General features: G+C 47.0%; 1 protein-coding gene across 2 annotated transcripts in view; it reads right to left on the reverse strand.

Moving 5' to 3' along the window:
* Positions 1 to 27,997, reverse strand: part of ABR (ABR activator of RhoGEF and GTPase) — a 300,539-nt gene that overhangs the window by 211,967 nt on the left and 60,575 nt on the right. The window contains exon 1 of one of the 2 annotated variants that reach the window (XM_069089721.1): positions 19,813 to 20,070. The exons of the other annotated variant lie outside the window; for it this stretch is intronic. Within the exon in view, the coding sequence (XP_068945822.1) occupies positions 19,813 to 19,873 (61 nt within the window). The 5' untranslated portion in view covers positions 19,874 to 20,070. Of the gene's footprint in view, positions 1 to 19,812; positions 20,071 to 27,997 lie in introns of those variants that run through there. 2 annotated transcript variants of the gene reach the window in all.

Genomic DNA, 27,997 nt, shown 5'->3' on the forward strand with positions numbered 1-27,997 from the left:
GCCATCAATGCCAAACAATGGAATTTACAGTCACCCTGTTTATATTGGCCTTGGGTCATAGGGAGCACTGCACAAGATTAAGAAGCAGAGAGACACAGCCAGACCTACAGTTTCAGGAAAATCACTGGAGGGATCTACTCTTCTGTGGCTACTTCCACAGCACTCTCAGGATTCATCTGTTTTCTCTCCCTTGCTATACACAACCCATCTCCAGTGCTGGGTTGGACCCACGTCCAACCTCCATTTCCAGGCACATATCCTTGAGAATGCCTTTTCTCTACTTCTGACATACAAGGTAACATACTGCCATCAACCTATCATGTAACACGTGCTTCCATTGCTTTTGCAGTCCCCAGAAGACAATCAACATGAGAAAACAACAAAAAATAGCTACTCGGGACCAGCTAGCTCTTAACCAATAATCTCATAATCTATGATTCACTGATCCTACTGTGATCCCTAGAGAAAAGGACCTGGAGACTAATCATGAGTTTTGTGATCCAGAGGATTTAACACACATACCCAAATCCAAAATGGAGCAAGTGCTGATCCCCTTCAAAGGAGGGCTACTGGCTCTTTTTGAGGTGGTAAATAATTAGAAATGGAGGGGATACCCATCACCTGGGGAATGCTTAAACAAGTTGGGGTATGTGATCATGATGAAAGATTATTGCGCTATAAGAAATGATGAGCTAGATAGATGCTCTCAGAAAAATTATTGCGCTATAAGAAATGATGAGCTAGATAGATGCTCTCAGAAAAACCTGGGAAGATTTATATCAACTGATGCAAAGTGAAGTGAACAGAACAAGGAGAACATTATACACAGCAACAGTAATACTGTATGATGATCAGCTTCAAAGGACTCATGATGAAAATGGCATCCACCTCCAGAGAAAGAACTGATGAACTCTGAGTGCAGACTGAAGCACACTTTTTTCCACTTTCTTTTTCTTCTTTTGCAACATAGCTAATATGGAAATGTTTTTATGACTTCACATATTGAATTGATATCATATTATTTGCCTTTTCAAGTGGTAGGGGAGGGGTAGTTTGGAAGGAGAATTTGGAACTCAAAAATTTTTTTTAATTAATGTTAAAAAATTTAAATGTGATTGGGAAATATTTAACAAATAACAATTATATTTCATAAAAACAGGGCTGCAGAACATCTGGGAAGAACCTTAACCTTATCTAGTCCATCTCACCTATTTTACAGATGAGAAAACTGAGGCCTAAAGAGGAGAAAGGGCTTGTCCAAGGTCACCCAGACCTAGCAGCAGCAGAGCCAGCATCAGAATTCGGGTCCTCAGGCTCCAAATGTAGCTCTAGACTGCATTACCATTCTCCTCTGCCTCAAAGAGCCTACCCTCTAGCTGGGGAGATAAGACTCATAGACAGAAGATCACCAACAATGCCATGCTGTAAAGGATGGGGAAGAGCAGAATAGCCAGAGGAGAAAGAGAAGACTATTCCATGCTGGGATGGGGGCAGGCCCAAGCAGCAAGATGAGTCCAAGAATGAGCACATCACATCTATGGGATGTTGGAAAGAACAGGTCTAATTAGAATGGAGGGGGACGGGAGAAGACTAGGGAGAGCATTTATTGAGTGCTTACTACATAACAGGTATGAGCTAATTATAAGGGATACATACACAAGCAAACACCTTGCCCTCAAGAAGCTTATAGTCTAATGGAAAAAGAGTGAGCATAAAGGAAAGTACAGAAGCATGGTTTTGAAATAAGTAGGGTAGTAGTGTCCAGAATAAGCTGGGGTGGGGAGAGCATGAAATCTGGGGGCACAGACAAGGTACTGCTGCAATGATCCAGTTGGGCACTCAGGAGTACCCGGATCAGGCTGGGCATTGACCACTATAGAATCCCAAGCCTGGGCACTTCTCTGACTTCTACATTGGAACTCCAGCTCCACTACATTTCTCCTGCCTTCTCTTCCTCCTTTCTAGCTTGGAGGAGACAGGTCGGGCACCAGCAATGCCTCCTTTCCACCTGGCACCAGTTACATGCCTTACTAACAGCAACTCTGCAAATGTCACACACTGAGAATAACCCTGGGCTCGGACTGGATGAAAAGCCAATTTGATGACCAGCCACTGAAAGGGAGAAGGTTGCTTATGGGCTGACGGCAGCCATGTGCTCAGCTCGGCTGTGCCCCTCAGCCATGGTGTCCAACAAACCTTGGCAGGGCACTCAGGCATGGTTGGGTGGAGACGCCAGCTGGTCTCTCATTAACCCCCTCAATGAGGCACTGGAAAACTAACAACCAAAGCATTCCACTCCATTAACATTAATGCCATTTCGGGGTGGGGAGGGCAGAAGAAGGGGGTGTATGGCACTGTTTGAATCCCAACTCAATTATCAATGGATGGCTCTATGTTCCTATGTGCACACAGCCCCAGAAAGTCACAAAAGGAAAGCATGGGTTCCATTCACTTAGTTATAGTGACTGGATGGGGGGGGCGGGAGGGCAAAGAAAGATATGAAGCTCCCTTCACCCCTGGGACTGTTGGATCTACCCCCAGAATGCGAGCAAATCCCAGGGTAACTGTTCAGAGAACTAAGGAATAAAGGAATATGGGATCATGGAGGCAGCGCTGAAAAGGGCCTTAAAAGCACCCCCTCATTTTGCAGATAAAGAAATTGAATTGACTTGCCCAATGTCACTAAGGGGGTAGCAGAATTGGGACATGAAGTCAGGGCTTCTGCCTCTAGAGCCAAGCCCCCTTCCATCGTAAGAGTCTGCTTTCATATGCTGGGAAGGAGTTCTGGAGTGTAGCTATCAGCTTGCTGGGGGGTTGAGATGGCTCTGTACCAGGGCTCAGTCACTGGGAGGTGCCTCTCTATGTGTCCCTCATCACATCCTTTATCCATCGCAAGGAGTCTGAACCACAATCTAGGACAAGGAAAAAGAATTCCACTGGAAGATCCCAGAAACCCTTGGATTAGAGCATGAGGTGAGTCTGGAGCTGGAAGGGACGTTAAGCAGTCAGCTAGCCCAACCCCCTCTTTATGCAGATGAAGGAGATGAGTCTCAGAAAGGTCACTCAACTGGCCCAGGGTCACTCAGCTAGCAAGTGTAAGAGGCAGGGTTTAAACCCAGGTCTTTGTCACTCCAAGTTTGACACTTCTTTTCCAGAAATGATGGCTCATCTTGCTGCTTTGCAAACCTTAAAAAACACCATGTAAATGCCAATTGGCAGGTAGGTGGTACAGTGGATACAGGGCTGAACCTGGAGGCAGGAAGACCTGAATTCAAATTTGGCCTCAGACACGTCATGTACCAGCTGTGTGACCCTGGACAAGTCACTTCCCCCTGTTTGCTTCAGTTTCCTCATCTGTCAAATAAGCAGGAGAAGGAAGTGGCAAAGCTCTCCAGTATCTCTGCCAAGGAAACCCCAAATCGGGTCACAAAAAGTCGAACTGAAACAAATGAACAACAATAACAAAATGCCAACTATTCATACTAATATAGTTGAAAGGACAATCTTAGGTTTGCAACCCCTTCATAAGGGCAAAAGAACAAACTAAGACCCAGAGAGATCACTGAAAACCCTGGAGCAGCAAAGCAACCTCGACTATGAGGCTGTGCTAGTCCAAACACCCGGGCTGATGTCACAAAGAAGGGAGTTCAACCCTATCTCTATTTCATGCTTCCTTACCAGCGCTTGAGATCTCATCTATGAAATGGGCAGGCTGGACTAAATGACCATGAAGGTCTTTTTTGGTTTGTTTTTGCCTTTTTGCACATCCCCAGTCCTTAGCAAAGCGTCCAGCACATAGTAAGGGCTTAACAAATGCTTGTTGACTGACTAAGGTCCTTCCAGTTCTGGATCCAAGATCCTATGAAGCCCTATAGCTTTTTCCTGAAACTTGTTAGCTCTAATGGTCAGAAAATTCTCTGTCATTTGTCATTGTTCCTTCTTCTATCTTCAAACACTCAATCCATTATCACGTCCAGTCCCCACCAATTTTCTTTTCCCCACAAACTCCCAATTCCCCCAATTTTTCTTCTTCTGCCATGGTTTCCTCACCCCCAGCATCATTAGGACACTCTACTCCCAGAGACACACTCTAGTGACTGAATTGTCCTTCTCAGAATCTGGGACTGAAAACCAGACCCAGGTGTCCAGATACAGTCAGATCCATGCAGAGTTGAGTGAAAAACCTGTTTGGGGCAGAGCGTCAGGGTCCAGCACAAATAGAAGGGGACAACTAGCACCTCCCAGCACCCGCGTGTACCATCCAATCTTCCTAAGATGCGCATCATCCCCACTGACGTTTCTGTGTGATAAGGAGCAGATAACACAAGCTCCTGCCCCCAGATACAAGGTGGGTGGGTGCCACCTACCAGGCCCTGAATGAAGGAGGCAGCTCACACACACTGAGTCATTTTTCCCACCTGCACAGAAACAATGGCTCTAGATGTTCAAGCAATTAGTAGACTTGTTTGAAAGTGAAAAAAAGTCTAAGGAACTATCTACGGCTAATGGACACCCACTACCAAAGCCAGCTTTCTCTACATCCCAGCTAAGACACATTCTGTTTGATGGGCTCTCCATAAAGGCAAGCATTCACTTCCTCAGGAAAAATGGCAGGAGGGAGAAAGACGGCAGGAGAAGGAGGAAAACAGGAAAGGAGAGAGGAAAAGGTAAAGGGGAAGTATGGAGGAGGAGAAGGAATGTAGAGGTATAGAGGAAGGAAGAGGAAGGCAGGGATTGAGAAAAAGGAAAGCAGGAAGGATAAAGAAAATAGAGCAGGAAAAAAGGGACAAAAGGTAGAAGAGGACAAGAGAGGGAAAGAGGATGCAGGGCAGGGGGACAGGAAAGAAGGGTGGCAGGAGGAGGAGGCAGCTTATGGGATGATATGTTAGATCAGACCGATGGGACACTGGTACTGTGGGACAGAGCTGGCTTCAGATCTATGCCCCAAGATAAGGACAGACTGACTGCCATGCTGAGGAGCTTGGCAGGTCCTTAGGGAGAAGACCCTGGGAGAAGATGCAGGTTTTTGCCAGAGGACACAGAAGAGGCTACCTAGAACCCTAAAGGGAGAGTTCAGAACTCAACACCTGAGAGGTAAGAACCTGGAAGAGATTCTAAGAGATGGAGGTAAAGAAGGAGGGCATTCCAGGCATGGGGAAGAACCTATGCAAAGGTGCAGAGGTCAGAGATGGGACGTAGTACATGCAGAGTCAGCTCTCATCTTTCACTATCCCATCAGTCAAAGGTTCTCACCATCACAACATATCATGGACCAGCTTGACGTCCTCAGCATCTCTGCTGATCCCAGGTCTTGGGCACCAGTGTGAGCCCTACTTTCACCTGCCTTTTGGCCACATTTGTCTTAGGCTGACTGGCCACAAAAGCAACCTTCGACCGCTTCTCAGATCCCATTTCACCTGGTGTTTTCACTACCAATGAAATCCGCACCCCTAAGATTCTTCTGTTTCCAGTGGTTTGATCATCATCAGTCAGCCTCCAGCTATCTCCCCCTACCTCCGCCTTCCCATCATGTACTTTATGGTCTGCAAAATGCTTCAGCCAGGCCATCTCACTGAACCCTCACAACCAACTCATGAAGTAAGTGCTACAGATGTTATCCCTGTTTAACGGGGAAGGAAAGTGAGGCTGGGAAAAGTGAAGTAACAATGTTAGATGGCTATGAAGCATCTGAGACCAGATCTGATGATGGGATTTTCTAACTCCAAGTCCAGAAACCTCTCCACTGTGCCAAACACATAGTAGATGCTTAATCAGTGTTTACTAATTGATTGATTCTGTGAAATTAAAAGTCTGACTAGATGATCTCTAAGGCCCCAGCTGACTCTAAATTCCATGGTGTAAACCTGGTGATATTAGACTCCTATTAATGGCATTGTTTCTGAGAGGGAAGAGCATTGGATGGTACAGTAAGAGGAGGGCTGCCTTTCTCATGGCCAACAAGATGCCAGCTCTGGGGCTTGAGATGGATTGACTCAGGAGTCATAAAGATCCAGGTTCAGATCACAACAACCCTATGAGCCACAAGTCACTTAACTTCCAGGGGCCTCAAATTTCTCATTGGTAATGACCAAAGCCAAAAGGAAAGGAGGGGATGAATGTGAGATATGTTGATGGAATGGGTGTTGAAGGTGACAGAAGATGACAGAACCATCAACCTAGACCTGAAAGGTTCATGTAGCTCGACTCACTTATTTTACAGATGAGAAAACTGAAGGCCAGAGCAAAGTGATCTACTAAGAAGACCCAGTAAGCACCAAGGGGTGGGATCTGAACTCAGGTCCTGAGTGTGGTCCTATTGCACCACATGGCCTCCCCAATTGCTGATGGTTAATTTGAAGTTTTAAGCCCAGATGATTGGGGCACACATGATAAAAATGGAAATGAGGACTGTGAGAGGGCGTCTCCCACTTAAATCATACATCCTCTAAGTTTGTCTAGCTACAGCATTTGCCCCTGGCCCTGCTGAGTCCAGTCCTCTAGCTGCTAAGAGAGAAGCCAGCAGACCAAGTCATTCTTGAGCAAACCAAGGAGGTCAAGCCAAGTCCAGCTGGGTTCCCACAGAGAAGACTACAGTCTCACAAGGAGGTCTCTCTTTGAGCCCTTAGAAGCACCACCCTTCCCTCCCCATCCCTAGCTCAGGCTCTACAATAATGAAAGCTTCCTCAATCATTAATATGCTCCTGAGAAAACACAAACTGGGCTTCCAGGCCAAGCTTGCCCACCCCACCACCGGTCACCACTGACTACCTGATTGATGGCCAAAGGAACCTCTTTTCTTTTTTTGCCTTTAAAGAACTGCCCAGTGAAATTCTAAAAGGCTGAGGGAGTCGGGTCTGGCAAGCTCTTCATCTGCCAAGCTCTTTCTCTCTCTCTCTCTCTCTCTCTCTCTCTCTCTCTCTCTCTCTCTGTCTCTCTGTCTCTCTCTCTCTCTGTCTCTGTCTCTCTGTCTCTCTGTCTCTCTCTGTCTCTCTCTTCAAACATACCTCTTTTACTTCTCAGTCCTCAGCTTCTTTAAGATCCTGCTGGGAAATCTCATCCTCATCTCTGCTTCCTCCTCCCTCCTCTTACATTTTGTATATATTTTGTATATACAGAGTTGTTTGTATGTTGTCTCCCCCATTAGAATGTAAGTTCCTTGTTGTTACAATGTTGTTACTGTATAAATTTCTCTCCAGATTCTGCTCCCTTCATTTTGCATCAGTTTATACAAGTCTTCCCAGGCTTCTCTAAAACTATTGCCTTCATCATTTCTTACAGCCCACCAGCATTCCATTAGAGTGATATACCATACTTTGTTCAGTTATTCCCCAACTAATGGGCATCCCTTCAGTTTCCCATCATTTGCTACTACAGAAAGACCTAAAATAAAAATTTTCAACATATCTACTCCTCCTCCTCTATCCATACCAAAAATACCTGACCAAGGACAAAGGAATATTGAGATGGGAAAATGTGCTTAGTGAGGGCTCTCAATGTGCTCTTAGGAAGGTCTCTTGGTCAGAGGGAATTAAGTAACCCAGCATTTAACTAAGCATTGGTGCACTGAGTCCTGTATGAGGGTCTGCATCTATGTGAGGGGTAGGAAACAGGGTATAATAAATAGCAACCAGCCTTCTTCCTGCAAGGAGCTTATGCCATCTAGATAAGAAGACAAAACAGAAACAAATCCAGGACCATTTTAGGGAACTCTTTATCAGCTCCCTTAGCTGTGATATAGATGAAAGCCAAAATGCCTTTTCAAAATTCGGTCTCCCTTATGCCAGCAGGGTCAATAGTTTTTCTATGCATCAGACACAGGTGGTCCCCAGAGACTTGTGACCAGGGTCATCATGCATTTTCCAAGACCAATCAAGACCTTATACATTAAGCCCCAAATCTAGGGAAAAGGAATCAGTGAGTTCCATTCCTGAGGCTAAAGAGTATCTGAGCAAACAAAGGAGAGTTACCAAAATGGTGAAGGGTCTCAAGATATTTACTAAGAAGAGAAGAGAAAATGGAGGTGAGGGATAGGAGAAGTATCTTCATGATACAAAAAAAGGTTAAGAGCTCCTGGATTAGATGATCTGTCAGGTCCCCTCCAGATCTAGCTTTCTGGGACTCTAACTGTCCTACTAAGAAGACTTTCCTTTCATTAAACAAGTCAACAGTTATAGCTAATATTTCCATAGCCCTTGAAGCTTTAGCTGATACTTTACATACAACTAGAAGTTGGGGAGGGAAACAGGAAAGACTTTACCTAGAACATGACGCTAAATCTGTGTCTTAAAGAAAGAGAGGGAGTCTGTGAGGAAGAGGTGAGAAGAAGGTACTTGGGGCAGGTAGGTGGTGCAGTGAATAGAGCACCTGGCCCTGCAGTAGTTACACTTACTAGTTGTATGACCTTAGGCAAGTCACTTAACACCAATTGCCCTGCCTTCACCCCTCCAAAAAGAGAAAAACAAAAAGAAGAAGGTGCTTTCCAGGCAAGGGGAAAGGACAGTGAAAAAGCAAGAAGAGGGCAGCTGTGATCCGCACCCTAGTTTAAATGACTTGCCCACCAATGCCAGGGTTACCCAAACAGTAACTATCAGAAGCAAGATTCAAATCAGGTCCATCGTGACTGTAACTGCAGAGCACAGTGGATGCTACAGAGTGGGCACCTCCTAAGTGCTCTATCTATATACCTATCTATTTATTTGCCCATTCATTTTCCCATCACACTTTACTGCCTTTTGTTTCCACCCTAAGCACACTGCTAGTTGTTCCCTTGTGAACAATTAGCTAAATTGTCAACTGAGGCTTCTGTGGGCTCCCAGGTTCTCTCCAGGATCCAGGCCAGCCCCCAGCTGCACCCGTAGTACAGAAATAATTCTGCAAGGGCAAACCACTAGATCTGGTTATAGGGCATTTGGGGACCTTACAATTCTTTACCACGAAGTCAGTCCAGGGTGTACTGCCCAGGAGGAAAGGGGAAGCCAGCTCCCTAATAGGACCAGCACTTCTACAGTCATGAAAGTGATTGGCTACATCCCAACAGACCTGACAGTCCACCACTCCCCTGTTCACTATGAGAACTTTCAAGGCTGCTTCAGCAGGGCCCAAGGACAGATTGGCCTGGAAAGGCAAGGGTGTTTAAGGCCACAGACCCCCTGGTCCATCCAAAGACTTAAAAGTCTCCTACATCTGCATTTCCCACCACCTATAGCAAAAGGTTTGACCTACATATCCAGAGCCACCTGGGAGTATGATAAGTTTAGCAGAGACATAGGGGTCCTAGAAATTGGGACAGAGAAGAAGGCAAAGGAACCATCCCCTTTTCACAAGCCTAAGTAGGTCACTAAACACAGAGGCCACCTCCCCTTCCCCAGCCTCTGGTTCCTCTGATACCTGGAAGCCAGCCCTGCTATACGGCCCCTTTCCCAAGAGCCAACAACTCTGTATTTGTCTTTCCCTTGTGGGGTGGGAGTGGGGCAGAGCAGGAAATACTCCATGGAGGGGGGCCAGAGGTGAGGTCTGAATGCTAATGCCCAGGCATTGGGAGCAGCTTCTCACAGCCACAGGAAAGCAACGGTTCCCCTCCACTGAGTTGTCCTTTCTGTAGAATGAGAAGCAAGGATTCATGGGTCATGAGTGCTGAAAGGAAGATCACCTAGTCCAACCTCCTCATTTTATAGCAGAGGAAACTGAGGACCAACCAGAGGGGGGAAACAACCTGCCCAAGGATGGCAAGAGTGGCAGTTGGCTGGAACTCGATTTTTCTGACCCCCTAGTCCAGTGCTCTTTCCCCTTTATTAAAAACATTTTTAGTTTTAAAAATGTTTTATTGCAGCTCTTTTTCCCACATCAATGTCACCTCTCACTGACATACCCCATTTACTTTTCCCTAAGCCTCTTAGGACCTTCTCGAGTACTTAGCAGAACAAAGTCAACACACTGGCCAAGTTTGAAAGTTGTTCCTCATGCCCCATCTACTCCATCACGCCATAGCTGGCTTATGGATAAGGTAGGATCAATGGCATCAAGGCCCACTGCTTTTTGTCTATTTCCTTCACTCACAAACTCTCCCATTTGTAAAATGATCCTCTAATAAGGAACCTAGGAGCTCTAAGCCTCAGTTTCCTCATCTGTAAAACAAGGGGGTTTAACTAGATGGCTTCTCAAGCCACTTCTAGCTCTAATGATATGATGCTCTAGCCTAGATTATTGGGTGAGCTCCCTAGTGTTTATACCTTTTACTATATTTTTCCATTCCAGTCTGGTTTCCTAGGCATCTGTGCAGCAGTCATCTCTCCTATTAGAGTGTAAGCTCCATGAGAGCAGGGATCATGTCTTAAGTCTTCTCTGTATATTTAATAGGGACTTGCATAAGACCTTGTACATTATCATTCAATCAATAAGTATTTATTAAACACTGGAGCTGGAGATAAAAAACAGAACAGTCTCTCCCCTCAAGAGGCTTGCTTTCCATCAGAGGAAATAACAGATACACGTATAAGTACATACAAAATAAGTACAAGTCGCCTTATGAGCCCACAGGTTATCTCCAGATGTCAAGGTATAAGGGGGTCTATGAAAAGTCTGCAGGAGATGGCACTTGGGCTGGGACCTTGGAAAATTCTAAGAGACAGAGGTGAGGAGACAGTGAATTCCCTGGGCAAAGGCCAGGAGAGGGGAAACTGAAGGTACTATAGGAGCAATAGCTAGCAGGCACTCCATTGTCTTGCTGAATTTGTTGTTCCACAAATCTCTGCATCTGACCCCACCTTTCCACTCCCTCACCTGTCCCAGGCCCTGATGACCTCTGGCCTCGATTATTGCAAGGGCCTCCGAATGGATTCTCTCCACTCCAGTCCATCTTGCACACTTTTGGTGATAAAATGATTTTCCTTAAAATATGAAGACCTGACATGTCCCTCCCCAATGGCTCCCCATTGCCTCTAGGATCAAACTCTACTGTTTGGCTTTCAAAGCCCTTCACAACCTGATCTCAAACTCTCTCTCCAGACTCCCTCCTACACTCTAGGATCTATCCAGATTCCCCTTGTTTCTTTTCCTCCCACAGGACAGTCCAGCTGCCCTCTCCCTGCCTTTTCACTGACCCTTCCCCTTGCCTGGAAAGTACCTTCTTCTCATCTCTTCCTCAAAGACTCCCTCTCTTTCTTTAAGACACAGATTTAGCATCATGTTCTAGGTAAAGTCTTTCCTGATGTCCCCCCACCCCAACTTCTAGTGCCCTCCCTCCCACACTACCTAGATGGCACCTTGGATTGATCACATACTTGGAGTCAGGAAGATCTGAGTTCAAACCCAACCTCATACACTTAGTAGCTGTGTGGCTCATGGAAAGTCTACTTCAGTTTCCTCATTTGTAAAAAGGGAACGATAACAGCACTTACTGCTCAGAGCTGTGAGAATCAGAGTGCCTGGTACAGTTCCTTCATTCATTTCAGGCATTCCCAACTCTCTGTGTCCCCATCCTGGGTCTTCTTGGCAAAGATGCTACAGTGATTTGTCATTTCCTTCTCCAGCTCATTTTACTGATGAGGAAACTGAGGCAAAGAGGGTAAAGTGACTTGCCCAGGGTCACACTGCTAGTAAGTGTCTGAAGCTGGATTTGAACTCAGGTCTTCATGACTCCAGGCCCAGTGTTCTATCTACTGCATCATCTAAATGCCCCTGCCTGGCATACAGTAGGTCTTAATAAATTCTAGATGACTAACTTTATTTGTATTCCTAGCAAACTTCCTGGCACACCTTAATTAATGCTTGTTAACTTATATTTGTATCTCTAGTCACTAGTACAGTGCTGACACTTAGTAGGCCCTTAAGAAATCCATGCTGACTGCTGCTTCCCGCCACCTAAGAGTGTTCCCCACCTTCTTTTCCTTAAACAAAGACCCTGGTAAATGCTTAATCCTTCATTCAATGCCTTGGCTTTGACAGGAAAAGCCAGCAGCCCCCCCCCCCAACCCTCCCCTTGGCCAGTGTCAGACACCAAAGGCTCCACTGTAGCACTATCTGGTCCTAAGAATTACCAAGGGGAAAAGGAAAGAGGGCCAGAGGAGGCAACTGTACTTCCAGTCCCTAAGAGAAGCTCGAGCCTGGAGCCCTGCTTCTGTGGCACAAGCAGTCACTGAAGAACCAGGAAACGAGAGGAGGCAGGCTGGGGTAGGCCAGACTCACCACTGGGATATCCCAGCCTACTGAAATGACCAGCCTGGGGTTAAAAGCCTGAGCCCACAGAATGGCTCCAAAGCCACCTGCTCCTGGGCTGGAGCTCACCAACCAGCAGGGCCAGCAAAGCACGTGCCCCTGAAACTGGCAGGATGCTGCTGGTGGAAACCACTGCCAAACACAAGCATTGAACACCAGCCTTCACCTGGGCTGCCTCACCCCAGGGCACACCTTGTCTGGGCCAGCAGATAATACCAAGCAGAGAAGAGATCCAAAATGCAGGCCAAGGGTGGCCAGATTTCCCTCCTCCTTCCTGGCACCCTCCCTTCTCCATTTCCTGCATTCAATGGGGAGCAAGGCCCAAATGACCCCCCCAAACCCTCCAGTCAGTCCTTTTCTTCCCCCCAGCTCATCTCCATGCCTTTCATCTCTACTTTCTAATACTGAGGAGGCAGAGGACAGCTAGGCAGTTCTAAAGGAGTGAGCAGTCTTCAAAGCCCCTTACAAACATTAACTAATTAACCCACTCCAGTCTCTATCGATAGAGAACAAGCATGGAGAAGGAATCCAGACAATGAGAGCAGGATCTCATCTACTTCAGAGGGGAAAAAAAAGGTAACGAAAGGTTAGGAGGCATTTTAGCAAGAGCACTGACTCTGCAGTCAGGGAACTTGGGTTCAAATCAGGCCTCTTACTGAACTTCTCTGGGCCTCAGTTTCCTTATCTGTAAAATTAGAGGGTTAGGCTATAAAAGATGGGGGGAGGTATGTATAGGTACATATATACATCTCAGGTCCCTTCCAGCCCTGGAACTATGATCCTATGAAGTCTTATAGTCTGAAAGAGAAAGGTTCAAATCATGCCTTAGGACACTTAGTAAATGTGTGACCCTGAGAAAATCCTTCAACTTCCTGGGTCTTGGTATCTTCATTTCTAACAGGAGAGAGCTGGACTGGATGGCCACTGAAGTCCCTTCCAGACCCAAGATCCCTGATTCCCTTTCCCTCTGGGTCCTAAGGACTCTCTCCAAGAGGCCCAGTGACTTTCCTTAAAGAAAGCATTTCACAGTGGTCAGCCGGCTAGCTTTGGAGCCAACCATAGGACAGGTCTGAATCCCATCTCTGGCAAGTTAGTTCACATCTTTTGAGTCTCAGTTTCCTCATCTGTAAAATGGGGGGATTTACTGGGTTATAAGTAAATCCTTTCAGAGCTATGTAAATGTGAGCTATCATTATTATAATTAACCCCCCCCATCATCCTCTCAGTCTCCACCCCCACATCAAGTATATTCTTGCTACTCCACACATCTGCGCCTGTCATTTCTTCTTGGGGGAAAAAAAAAAAGTTCAGATGACTAGATGAATCTTAATTCTGTCTTCCCATTCCTGAAGCTCTAGAAGCCGAGAGAATTTTTGGCTGATGCTGGAAATAAGGACTAAATTACTATGGCTATTCACAGAACAGCAAGAAGACATCCATCTTAACTACACACCAAACTTGTGGGAGGGGGCACTTCCCGCCAGTCCCCAAAGTCTCATCAGGGATGTGGCCCTGCTCATTACCACCAAGCTTAGGAGCTGAGAAGGGGGAAGGATCAGAGCTAGCTGCGGATACATTCATGCCTCTTTATCCTAATTGCTCTCCTCCCACCCTAACAAAAATCAGTGCAACGGATGTTCCCATTAGATGTCATGCTTGGAGGGCAGGGGGACTCAAGCCAGGGTCAGAACTAGAACCCAAGTCATGGGATCACGACCCTTCTGTTGGAAGAGACCTCTGCGACCTCTAAATTCCTCATTTTACAAAAGAGACAACTGATTCAAAGGTCACAAGATCAGAGATGGGGTTTGAACCCTGGCCCTCTAACCTCCTTATCGGGGTTCTTCCCACTGTACAACGCTGCCTCCCTAGTGTAGGCAGCTAGGAAGCCCAGTGGATAGAGCACTGAGCCTGAAGTCAGGGAGATAGGAATTCAAATCCAGCTTCAGACACTGTGACACTGGGCAAATCACTTATACCTTCTGTTGGTCTCAGTAACCTCGACTGAAAAATGGCGATAACAGCACCTCCTCCTCGCCTTGTAGCAGGATCAAAGGAGACACTATTTGCAGAGTGCTTAGAACAGGGCCTTGAAGGCAGGGACTGCCTTTTGCCTGTTTTTGTATCCTCGACATTTAACACAATGGCTCACACATAGCAGGAAATTCTTTAATAAATGCTTACTGACTGGCTGGCACATAGTAGGCACTGTGTAAATGCTAGGTGGTGGCAGTGGTAGTAGTGGTGGTGGTGGTGGTGATAGTAGTAGTTGTTATGACAGACATTTCTCCTCTAAGGCAGGATGCTACCTACCTCTCACCTCCTCTACCAAACAAAGCTGGGTCTGATCCATCCTACTGATAAGACAGGAGAAGGAACTTGGGCAGCAACAATGAGAATTAACAAAATAAAGGGAAGGGGGGTTAGAGACTGAGAAGAAGGAAGAGGGAAATGGTACCAGGCCAAAAAGATACATAGAAAGAATCTAGTTAGGGGCAAGGGATGGAAGAGGGGCATGGCTAAAGTTGATGGTCCACTCTGGATTATGATTGGAGGAAAGGGCCAGAACAGACCCCTTGAGTGACTGATCTCTGCTCATGCCCACCACCTGGACCCTCTATGATCTCCTCTGACAAAAGACCAACATCTCCTCTACTCCCTAAATCCCCAGTCCCCTAGGCCACTCCTGAAACTCCCCCCCCCAAAAAAAAAGCAAGAAAGGAGGGATCCACCCTCCTGCAGCAATGAATAGGTCAGTAGCCTCAGTGATCTAATTCAACTTTGGTTCTTCAAGATTACTAGCTGGGGGCTGTTCCTTGTTCCATGGGCCCTCCAGAAAGGGTCAGCACATTCAGCACAGTTTAAACACTTAATAAATGCTTGTTGATTGCCTGAATGTGGACTGAGACAAGCAGGGAGTAGCATTCAACACCAAGGACAATCTCAGGGCACAACAATAAGGCCAGCCCCCAGCTGATGTGACAGACCAAGGGAAAGATGGTGAGCTGTGGGTAGGGTCAGTCAAGCTGGAATTAGAGCCTGCTTTAAAAGCCAACATGGACATCTTCAGAACCAAGAAGGTACTTCTAGGACCAGCAGAGGTTCCATGATACTCCAAGGCCTTCCCTTCAAGAACCCTGAGCTTCAGTGACTAACGTGACTGCCCAATCCATAGGATCATAGACTTAGAGTTGGAAGGGACCTTAGAAGAGTCTAAGCCTGCTCCTTTTACCAATAAGGAAACTGAGGCCGAGAGAAATGAAATGCCTTGTCCAGAATCAACAGCCGGTTAAGTGTTGGAGATTGAACCCAGCTCTTTCTGACTCTAAGTAGACACACATCACATGTTTCTGGTGCTCCTCTGTTGGCTAAGAGAGGAACATGACTACTCTCACTATACTATACAATCCTCTTCCCCTTAGAAATGATCTTTAACAGGAGCCTTGTAGCACTGGTTTGCAAGATAGGGCTTAAAGTTGAAAGGGAGGTTTAGAGACCATCTAATCCAACCTGCTCATTTCACAAATGAGAGGCAGCACTATGGCTAGAGTGCTGGATCAAGGAGTTTAAAAGACCTGCAGTGAATCTGGACTCTGCAGACATCTGTGGGACCTTAGGTGCCCTTCATTCTCTGGACTTGGCCACCATGCTTCAGCTGTCTTCTCTGCCTGTCTTTGTGGCCCCCTTCTCCCACTGGCAAGTTCTTCCCAGAACCTCCATTGTAAGGAAGGGCCAAGACTAGCCATCCTTCATTCTCTGGACTTCATCACTGTGACCTTGCAGAGAGAGTTACCAGCCGCTCTCCCAGATTAAATGTCGCTGAGCCCCATCCACGGATGGAAGGGAAGGACAGTTTCCCCCCTGGAGCTCCCCTACAGAAGAAATCACAGATCCAATCCAAAAACTGGCACTGTCATCATCACAGAAGAGAAAACTGAGCCCTAAACATGGAGACTGACTTGTTCAGGTTCATCTAGAAGTAAGTGATACAGGAAGAATTCAAACCCAGCTCTCTTTCCAAATCTAGTGTTCTCCCCACTCAAGTAGGCCACCTTTCCCTCTCCCCTAGAAAGTCCTGTGTGCTATCTCCATCCAGTCAGGCGCCAACTTCCTGTGGAGCTGGGCTTTTGTATAGGCTCAACACCCCAGGGCTGGAAGTCCTGTGAGCAAACAGCTTCTTAAGAGGTAGAATGACTTCCATTGAGCCACAGCCAGCCAAATGACAGCCCGTGTATTTGTTTTAATTTAGGTTCTCATGAAGAGGAAACTTCATGGCTAACAGCCCAAATATGACTCTGTAACAACTCCCCAAGAAGCCTCGTGCAGAGAACACAGTGGGGAGACTACTACTGCCTTCAAGGAAGCAATCTGGGAAATAAGGCACAGGCCCTCCCTTGGGTCAACCCCCAGCCCATCATTCATTGCTGAACCTCCTAGGATCACAGAACATTAGGAATGGAAAGGAAATAAGGAAACCTAGCTCAGCCTTCTCATTTTACAGAGGAAACTGGGGCCCAGGGAGGTCACTGATTCATAGGTATAGAGCTGGAAGGGATCTCATAGACCCCTGAACCCAACCTTACTTTACATATAAGGAAACTGAGGCATAAAACAGTTAAGTGACTTAAAGTCACACAGCTAGTAAGCATCTTAAACAGGATATGAACCCAGGTCCTTGGACTCCAACTCCAAAGCCCTTTCCACTACCCCATGCTGCCTCTGGAGTCTAGGGGCAGGCTCCAAGTCCCTATACAAGATACAGGGCTAGGTATTAGACAAATCACACAAGGAGACCTTCTTTGGCATGTGTGAAGAATCCTGCCCCAACCTTGCCAAGGAAGCAGAGCTAAAGGACGGCCAGCAAAGTTCTCAGTCTTGCTCTCTGGCTGGGGATATCCAAATCATCTCTCTAGGGGTAGGTGAGCTGCAGTCAGAGGAGAACTTGAGAAACTTAGCGGGTGGTGCTAAACCCTCACATCAGGACGGGGCTTCTCTTCCCCTGGGCCCACCTTCATCTGTGCCCCTTATTTCCAGAGTCACATCCAATAACTCTGCTTCCCTTGCTTAGGACTTAACATGCCCCCAGTAGAAGCTGAAGAACATCAGAGGTAGACAGGATCACTTAGTCCAATGGTGATGAACTTTCTAAAAATATATTTTGATAACTATTTCAATGCAATCAGTTTCCTTTGTAACCCTATATACTTTATTTTATGCATTTAAAAACATTATTCTGAGAAGGGATATGTAGGTTGTCCAAAAGGGTCCATGACACAAGAAGGTTAAGAATCCGTGATGTAGTCCAATCCCCTTTATTGAGAGATAAAGAAACTGAGACCCAGAGAGGCAGGTAGATGTTGTAGTGGATGGAGCACTGGGTTTGGAATCAGGAAAACCTGATTTCAAATCTAGCCTCAGATATGTACTAGCTGTGAGATCCTGGGCAAGTCACTTTACCTGTCTGCCTCAGTTTCCTCAACTGAAAAATGGGGATAATAATAGCACCTACTTCTCAGGGTTGTTGTGAATATCCAATGAGATAATATTTGTAAAGCACTCAGTGCAGTGCCTGGTGCTACACACTATGTGACTACTACTACCATCATCATCATCATCATCATCACAGGGGAAATGATTAGTGGAAAGTTACTCAGTAGCAAGTCTAGGTCTAGAATACTCTGCACTCCTGGCCTCCGTTCCAATTAGGAATTCTCCAAGAGGTTCTCTTAGGGTAACCAAGAAGAAGCCACCGATAGCTTCTTCTCCCTGAATTCCTCACCTAGGAGGAAGAAAGGCAACCAGTGCCAGATGTGAAAAGAGGCAGAAATATTCAGGAGCACTGGTAACAGAAAATAATGAAGCACTGTCATGGTTAGTGTTTGGAACATCACTTCTAAGAAGTAGTCACCACTCCTTTCCCTGCCTGTGGGGTCTGGAGCTGACCAGCTGCAAGGGTCTGAATGTGTGTGTGTGTGTAAATACATGTCCATCCGGCTGCTGGCTCTGACCTTCATCCCATGGCATTGTGGTACTGGCCACTACCATGGAGAGGAGGCCAGAGCAGATGGAGTAGAATGTTTGGCACAGGACAACCACCCTGGGGACCCTGCTTTGCTTCTTTGATGTAGAGAAAATGAATCAGAATGAGACATCAAGAGTAGAGTGGGAGGAGGAAGAAAGCAGAAGCAGCAGGGAAAGCTGAAGAACAGGAGCCCAAGGGGACGCAGAGGTCAGATGTGTGTCTTAGACACTGCAGGGAATCAGGGAAGAGACCAAAAGCTCACTTACTCCCACCCAGGAATAATGTTGCTGACTGTAGGGAGTTTGGGTCCTTCTCCCCCATCCAGATCCTTTCCTTTTCACCCCATCCTCCTACAACCCATCCCAGGGGCTCATAACCTCTTTTTGTATCATGGACCCCTTTGGCAACCTAATGAAACCTATAGCTCTCTTCTCTGAACAATGCTTTTAAATAGCTAAAAGAAATGCTAAATTTCCATCAATGGTAAATGAAAACAAAAATGCCATTTTTGTTTCCCAGTCAAGTTCACAGACCTCCTGAAATGGTCTATGGACCCCCAAGGTAAGAACCCCTGACCAAACCATTCAAAAGAGGCTGCTTCTTCCAACCCCAGGAGAAAGCCCATGATAATGCCATCTCTGCACCCAACAATAGAAAGGAAGCATATGTGTGGGCAGGATTTGGGGGGGTTATCACAGTGAAGTCGAATCAGAGGGAGCTGCTTCCCTATTGCTCTCGTCCCCAGGTGGCTTTGAACTGCTGGTCTCCACCTCCTCATCTGGTTTAAGGTATATGAAATAGAGAGGAGTAGAGAGCACAGCCTCATGGAGAAAAGGGTAAAGATGGGGAGGAGATATGTCTCAAATACGGAGAACTTAGGGTCCCCTCCACTTGGTAAAAAGGCTAGGTGAGGCTATAAACACCCCAATTCCTAAGCAATACCCAGTGGGGACACTGACCACCAAGTCCCCAGGCCTTTAGTCACATGATCCCAGCTGACTATTTTGTAGAGAGTGGGTGTAGTAGATGCATGAAATAGAATTTTGGGGAGGGCTAGGAATGGAGGAGAGAGAAGGGAAGATTACAGGGCTCGGGATTTTCAGTACTGTAACCCCAGTTGCTCCCCAAGATAGCACAACACACCAACTTCCACCCCCAGGATGCTGGAGATGGAGGGGCACAGTCAGCAGGGGAAGGGAGAGGAAGGGGAAAGGGGGCAGCAGCAGCTGGGAACACAAGAAGCAGGTGCCGCCAGGTGCAGCTACCGAGGCCAGGAGGTGCCGTGTCACTCCTAATTAGAGCCCCCCTCCCATACACGCCCCCCCCATCTTCCGTCCTTCCCTGGATTTGATTACACAACAGGTAGGGAAGAGGGGGCGGCGGACCACCTGCTTTCCCACCAGCCGAAGCCCAGTCTCACCCAAGCCCTGGTCCCCGCCGCCCCCGGCCCCCAGTTTCTCCCCCCGCCCCAGCCTCCCCCTTGGCTGCAGCCCTCCCGCCCCGAGCGCGCTCCCCGCGGGGGGTCGCGGTCGTGGCCTTGACCTCTCTCCCCCTTCCCACGGGGCGCAAGCACGTACTGCTGTAGAGGGTGTCGATCCAGGAGAGGCGCGGCAGGCCCCGGTGGCTAAGCGGCTCCATGCCCCGCTGCGCTCGCTCGGCTCCGTCAGATCGGAAACCCGACCCTCATTGCACAACAAAGGAGGGAGGAGGGCGGCAGAGCTGGGGGAGGAGGGAGGGACAGCAGCCGAGGAAGCTGAAGTTGCCGCCAGGGGCCCGGGAGAGGCCGGCAAACAGGTAGCAGGGAGGAGCGCGGCGGAGGCAGGCAGGGCGGCCCCTCGGGCCCCGCGCGAGCCCCGAGCGCGCCCGATCGGCGCGGTGCCGGCCGCGCCTGCTGCCGCCCCGAGCCCCAGCTGCGGCTTCCGTGAATAGACGCGCCGCGTCGCGCCGCGTACTGCTGCTGGCCCGGGGACGGGCAACTTCCCGGGGGCTGCGCCGCGTTCTGTGGGGGGACGGCGGCCAGCGGCCAATCGCAGCGAGGCTCGCCCCGCCCCCAGCCCGTGGAGGGAGGGGGGAGGGCTGGGGGAGGAAGAGGAGGAGGGCTGGGGGGCGCGCCTCCGCAGCTGGAGGGCCCGGGGGACGCCGCCAGCCGTCTGCTAACTGCCGAGCTGGGGGGCGAGGAGAGGCACAGGGGGAGGCTGGCTTCCCCCTGCAGAGAGAGAGCGAGCCCCGGGGCTGCAGCTGCAGCCGGGCTTCAATCTCCCCCAACCTAAACTGGGTGCACCAAAAAAAAAGTCTTAATTCGGAAATCCTGCAGTGGAGGTGGTGAGTAGGGTGAAATGTGGGGCGGGTGAGATCGTCTGTGCGGGAGTGCGTGTACTGTCATAGGATCCAAGATCTGGAGCCGGTAGGGACCGCGGATGTCCCTACCAACCCCCTCATTTTGCAGAAGGGGAAACTGAGGCTCAAGAAAACAGGCTGATTCCTAGATCTGGAACTGGAGCAACCTCAGAGGCTGTCTAGCTCAACCCTTTCATTTCACAGAGGAGGAAACTGAGGCCAGGAGGCTTAAAGGACTCGTTCAGGACTCCGGTAGTGACCATGAGCTCTCTGCATTCCAGCCAGCTGGTCACCTGCCATCCTAGGATGTCCAAGCGGAACCTCCAGGGGAATCATTATCACCTGCCGGGCTCTCCCCCGCCTAGGGGGGTCGTTTTCAGATCTGGGAGGAGGAACAGGAGGAGGGCTCGGTCTGCATCAAGCCAACACATCGAGAAAATGGGCCAAGTCCTGTTTCCCTCCCAGGAACTAAGAAGTCGGGGTGGTTTACACAGGACCCTCGACCCCAGAAGGGCAAGTCTGCAGTAGTTCCAAGCCTACCCTTTATGGGGGTGAAGGATGGACCCATCAGCTGCCAATTTGAAGGGTACAGAAATGGCCCTGAAAGCCCCTCCTGGCCCCGAGTAAGCCTTAACCCTCACAGAGAGGGGAGAGAGAACTGGCCTCAGAGCCCAGGAAGACCTGGGTTCGAGTCCTGCCTCAGTGTGACCCTGGGTAAGTCATTTAAACTCTCAAAGCCCCCAGACAGCCCCTTAAGACAATAACATGCTGCAGAGAAATTGCCAGTCTGGAGTGGTAGAGGGAATTTCTTCCCACTCCCAAAGAAATCACAGGTCAGGTTAAAATCTTAAAAAAAAAAAAAAAGCTTACCATTCTGTAGCCTACACTTATACCCAATCATCCAATCACCAAATATCTATTAAGCACCTCTAGTATGCCAGGTACTGAGCTTAGCACCCCGGGACACAAGGACAGAAGACAGTAATAATAGTGGCTAGTATTGTATAGCAGTTTAAGATTTGTGAAGTTATCTCAGTTCGATCCTCTCAACAACCCTGTAAGGTGGGTAGGGCAGATATCATTTACCCCATTTTACAGAGGGGAAAAACTCAGGCCCAGAAAGATGAAGTTAGTGAGTGAGGTACAACCTGGCCTGGAATTCAGATAGTGAGCATGAGTTTAAATCCACCTCCAGATGCTTACCAGCTGTGTGATCCTGGGCAAGTTACTCTGCCTGCCTCAGTTTCCTCAACTGTAAAGTGGGGTTATTAATAGCACCCACTTCCCAGGGTGTTGTGAAGATCAAGTGAGAGCTGTAAGGTGCTTAGCACAGTCCCTAGCACACAATAGGCCCTGAAAAATGCTTATTCTCTCCCCCTTTCTCCATTCCAATGTCCCGTACACTCAGTCAAGATCCCCCTAGATTCCATCTCTCCACCTCTGGCTGAATGTAGGGCAGGTATCATTTCCTCTTTGCGAACGGCTCTATATATTGTTGTTGAGTCATCCCCTACTCTTTGTGAAAAAAACCATAGCACACCAATACTGTCTGTGGGCTTTTCTTTGGCAAGGATAGTGGAGCAGTTTGCCATTTCCTTCTCCTGAGGATTAATGCAAACAGAAATAAAGTGACTTGCCCAGGTTCACACAGCTACTAAATGTGTGAGATAGAATCTGAACTCGGGTCTTCCTGACTCCAGGCCCATGGCTCTATCCACTGAGCCATCCAGCTGCCTCAGGCTTTTATATATATATAGTCCTCTCTAGATTGTAAGCTCCTCAAGGCACTTTCAATTTTTTTTTTTTGTTTAAAGCAATTGGGGTTAAGTAACTTGCTCAAGATTACACAGCCAGGTGTTTCTGGGTGGGTGCTAAGTGTCTGAGCCCAGGATTTGATCTCCAGGTCATCCTGACACTGGAGCCGGTGCTCTTACTTGCTGTCCTACCTGGCCGCCCCAGCACTTTCATTTTTTATCCTTATTGGTTAGGACAGTCCCTGGTACACAGTAGGCATTTAATAAATGCTTGTTGACGGATTGAGGAATGGAACACAAAGACCAAATCTGATCCAAATTCTACAAGTCAGATGCTTGTTGTTTGACCAGAATCTAATGAGGCCCCCAAGGGTATGGTGCTGCCCTTTAAGATGCCTTTCTTATTTCTACAATCTGTCATCTATACCCCCTTCTCCTGCCTTCCCCTGCCTTCCCCTGCCCCTCCACAATCATGGTTAATTTATTTGGTAGAAAGCCAACAGGTCCTTGAAGGCAATACCCCAGTACCTAGCACAGAGCCTGACATGTAGTAGGTACTTAATGTTTGCTTGCTCATAGTAGGAAAAGAAGGAAGAAAGGAAGCTCTTTGTGGATAAGGAGGGGCAGCATCGTAGGCTAGATCTCAGTGTGTCAAATAAGATTGATTATTGTAAAAAGAAATACCCTCATATATATATATATATATATATATATATATTTCTTTAAAAAATCCACAAACAACTGTGTGATGAATGTTCACTGTTTTTTATAATTCTTTCCTCTTTTTATCTTAAAATGTTTGTGTTTGTTGATAATTGCTAAGATCATAATAAATTTTTTTGTTAAAGAAATGGACCCTCAGGACAGCTAGGTGGCACAGTGAATAGAGCACTGGCTCTGGAATCAGGAGAACCTGAGTTCAAATATGGCCTTAGACACTTAATACTTACTAGCCATGTGACCTTGGGTAAGTCACTTAACCCCAATTGCCTTGCAAAACCCCCTCCAAAAAGCAAAAAAAAAAAAAAGAAATGGACCCTCAAATGATGGTAGTGGGACCTTGTTCTTGGTCTGCAAAGGCCCCTGTCCAACCAGAATAAGAGGTAGTAGAATCTAAGCTAAATGACCCTGGAGCTTCCCTAGTAGCCACATGGGCCATGCTCTTTGGAGCTGGGAGCTCATAGATCCAATCCAGCTGGAGACGTGGGAGGGCTAAACAGAACCCTTTTTGTTGTGTGTGTTTTTAACCAGAGGTTGACTCGGAGAGCCCTCCCTGGCCTCCACTCAGTTCTCCTTCCTTTCCTCTCTCCTAAATCTCCAGATTGTAGTCACTCAATTTTCCAGCCTGCTCCTTTGCCCCCATTCCACCCAGCCCTGGCTTGCAGAGAAGACAAGAAATACCAAAGCAGACACCAAAATAATTCCTCCAACAGCACCTGGAGTGTTGGCAGGAAGGGGGGAAGTGCATCTCCTAGGAGCAGCTCCAGAAATAGAGTCACTATGGGAAAGGGACCAAACAATCTCCTAGAGGAGACTGAGTGAGGAAAGGAGGGAGACACCCACGGGAGAAGGGGGAGGAGGAAGAATAGAAGGGGATGGAAAGGAAGCCTCTCTCCTTTATATTTGCCCCCAAAGCAGAGTTCCTAGAAGTCAATGGACATATCTTCTCCATTCCCCAGCCCCCAGGAAAAAAAGGCAAACATTGGAGTATAGATTCTGAACAGAAAGGAAGATCTGGAAGTTTATCTAGGCCAACCATCTCATTTGCCAGAGATGGGAGAGTGACTTGCCCAAGGTTATCCACAGCAAGTAGCAAAGCTGGATTTGAACTCATATCTTCCAACCCCAAATCGAGTACAATTTCCTCTACACCAACAACATGAATCCAGCCTCATCTATCATCCCTCATGGGAGTATAGATTTAGAACTATAAGGGATCCTGGAAGTCATCTCCCTTACTTTACAGAGGAGGACCCTGAGATATATAAGGTCACACAGGTAACAAGTAGCAGAAGCAGAATTTGAACCTGGGTTTTCCACACTGCCCCTCCCCCCAATCCAGTAGAGTTTTCTCTACACCACTCATAAGAGTGTCCTCACCTGCTTCTCCATTCCTCCATAGTCACCAACCTAGAGACAAGGCTAGCTTATTCAGAGAGCACAAAGGAACATTTGCCCGTGTTTTCTGTGTCCTGAAGTTTCTCCCAAGGGCCACATCCAAGTGGCTGGAACAATGAGAGAGGCCACAAATTTATTCATCTTGGAGCCTGCACATTTGCATGCATTATGTTGAACCTAGCTTGTACAGCTCCTTCTCTGGCAGTTTTCAAGATAAAATGCTGCAATTCCTCTCCATGGGGCTGACAATTTGTTCATTTTCTCAATCTCTTCCTGTCCACCCCCTGCCACTGATATAGACCTCCTACTTCAAAACTCTGCCGTGGAGAACAGGGAGAAACAAAAAAAGCCAGGAAAGGGAGCAGGGAACAACAGTTGGTGAAGACAACTAGACCAACATCTTTTTGGTGTCCTATGAATGAATGAGCATTTATTCACTTAGTGTCAAGAGTACCTTTCTCTATGACCCTTCTATCCTTCTTATCCTACATCATCTGGGATCGCTGATTAAGAGCTGGAAGGTACCTTAAAAGTTATCTATTCTACTCTCTTCTACCCACACCCCCCACTTTCAAAGGAAAAAACCCAAAGACCCAAAGTTAAGTGACTTGCCAAAGGTCACGCTGGTATTAAGAGATTGGCAGCTGATCTGACGTCCTTTGACTCCAGACCCACCCTTTCCACTATACTATTTTCTTGCCTCCTCCTGCTTTTATAAGATATAAAATAGAGAAGGCAGTATCCTAGGGTAGGAATGGAGTGAGAAGATCTGAATTTAAATCCAGCTCTGCTGCTGACAACCTGTGTGATCTTGGGTCACTAAACCTCTCTGGGTCTCAATCCCCTCATCTGAAAAAAAAAATGGAGTTAGCCTAAGGTTTCACCTTATGCTTGGCAAAGATAGAAAACAGTCAGTGTTGGAGAGGCTATGGTAATGGTATACTAGTACATTGTTGGTGGAGCTGTGAATCAGTATAACCATTGGGGAAAGCAATTTAGAATCATGCAAATAAAGTGACTGAAATATCCATGCTCAGAAATCCCACTCCTAAGCATACACCTCAAGGAAGTCATTGATAAGAAAACAGTCTCCATATATGCCAAAATATTTACTTTTTGTGATAACAAAGAATTGGAAAGAAATACTCATAAACTTGCAAATGGTTAAATAAACTGTGGTATATGAATGTAACAGAATTTTACTGTGTTGTAAGAAACGACAGATGTGGTGAATACAGAGAAACCTGTAAAGAGCTATATGAACTAATACAGAGTGAAGCAAGCGGAGTCAAGAAAATAATATACATATGACTACAACAGTGTAAAAAGGAAGAAACACACAAAATCAAAAATTGTTACAAAAAATATTGCAAAATTACAAAAAATAAACATGGCTCCAAAGAAGAGGAAGGAGAAGACACTCCCAGCCCAACCTAACCCTTTGCAGAGGTGGGAGGTCTACCAGTATGTCATATTGCACATATTTTCCAGACCTTTGTGATTGGTCTGGGAGGGAAAAAGAAAGGGGTAGAGATATGAGGGGAAATGTTGGTGAGAGAAAACGACATCAATGTTGTTACTCAGTCATTGTTCAACTGTGTCCAACTTTGTGACCCCATTTGGGGTTTTCTTGGCAAAAATACTGGAATAGTTTACCATTTCCTTCAACTCATTTTACAAATGAGGAAACTGAGGCAAACAGGGTTAAATGACTTGCCCAGGGTCACACAACTAGTAGGTGTCTGAAGATTAATTTGAACTCAGGTCTTCCTGACTCTAGGTCCAGCATTCTATACACTGTGCCACTAAGCTGTTTCCCCCCCCCACAAAAAAAAAAACCATATCAATACAACTTTTTTTTTAAGGAAGAAAAATCAGGGGGGTTAAATTCAGTAGCCTCTGAGGTCCCTTCCAGATCAATACTGTCCTTCAAAGCCCTCTTCAACCCTAGGGCCCTTTCCTCCTTCAAGGAGAAGCTTTAGTCCCAGCTTGCTCTGAACTTAGGCTAGCGATCTAAGCCTGTGGACCTTGGCAAAGTGAGTAGGATGATCTGGGTCCTGAAGGAAGCATCTGCCCTGATCATGTCTATGGGTCCTTTGGTCCTAGAAACCAGAAAAGGGAAGAACCCTGATGCCCTGATTCATAAAACTTCCCTCCAGAGAGTCATAGAGCTGAAGGGGATCTCTGGGGTCACGTGGTCCAATCCCCTCATTTAATGGTGGTTAGTAAATGAGGTGCTGCTCATAGTAGAGCTAGGATATGAGAAGAAAGGTGGGAGAATATATAAAGAGATGTATTGGAAGTCAGAGGACCTGGGTTTGAATCTTGCCCCTAATACTATCTTAGTGACCTGGGACAAGTCATTTCTCCCTCCGTGGGCCTCAGTTTCCTTATTTGTAAAATGAGGGGGTCGGGCTTGATCCCTAGTCTGTGATCCTCTTGTCACAGGTTATCAACATGTAACAATAAAGCACCTCAGTGGATCCAGTACCAATTCCAATGTCAGAGCAGCAGTGAAGCATTCACAGAGAGGATGCCCTCCCCTATCTGTCCTCAAATCCCTGGGGCAATTTAATGCAATTCAGCAAACACTGGTTGCGAAACTGTGCTGCACAGCCCATGCCCTCCATCTGGTTGGGCACCACCTGCCCTTGCGACCTTTCTTCTTTTTAATTACATTTGATTTTCAGATCAGCATTCTCTTCCCGCCATATATGTGTATGTATATATACATGCATACATGTGTATATAAACACACATACACATCTATGAAGCCCCCTATCCACCTTGAGACAGCTAACACAGAGTGCACATACCTACCCTCTGTGTGTGTCTAGATCTAGATATACAGGTTTCTGCCTTTGAGACTTTTCATATACATACACGCATACGTATGCATACACGTACATACATATATACATATATATGAAGAAGTGAGGGGAGAGACACAGAGAGAAGGGGGAAGGAAGTCCTTTGGAACTGTGGCTGATCATTGTATTGAGCAGAGTTGCTAAGTCTTTGAAAGTTACTTATCTTAACAATATTGCTGTTAATGTAGATGTTCTCCTAGTTCACCCTTACATTTTCATGGACTCTGGCGGTCACCTCAACCATCTCTACTGGGGAGACACCCTCCGCTTACTTTATCCTGGGCCACCACCTCTCCCTGGAGCTGAGCTTCACTTCCGATTTAGGGCCCAGAATGTGTATTCTACCTGCCTGCTTGTTCTTAACCAGCCTCACCCAGCACCCAAAGCCTGATGTTGTACATTTGGGTTCAAGTGTAAAGTACTTCCCCTTCCTGCATCCAAACTGTCCAAACTGGAGGACGATTTCAGGTACTGTTTCTTTCATATGGGAACAGTTTGGTTTCTGAATGTCAGAGACAGCATCTCCCATCAGAAGTCGGTGTGATCACCAAAGAAGTCAAGGGAAGGGGTGGGATGGGATGGGGTGGCCACTGGCTAGAATGTCACTAGTACAGTTTTTTTAACCTATTCTCTTTATCATAGATTTGGAAACAGTAGGGAAACAAAGGTAGAGTTCAATTTCC

This window comes from Petaurus breviceps, unplaced genomic scaffold (assembly GCF_028583685.1).
Source record: "Petaurus breviceps papuanus isolate PSGF00001 unplaced genomic scaffold, PetGlider_PUasm1.0 186, whole genome shotgun sequence".
Taxonomy (NCBI): Eukaryota; Metazoa; Chordata; class Mammalia; order Diprotodontia; family Petauridae; genus Petaurus; species Petaurus breviceps.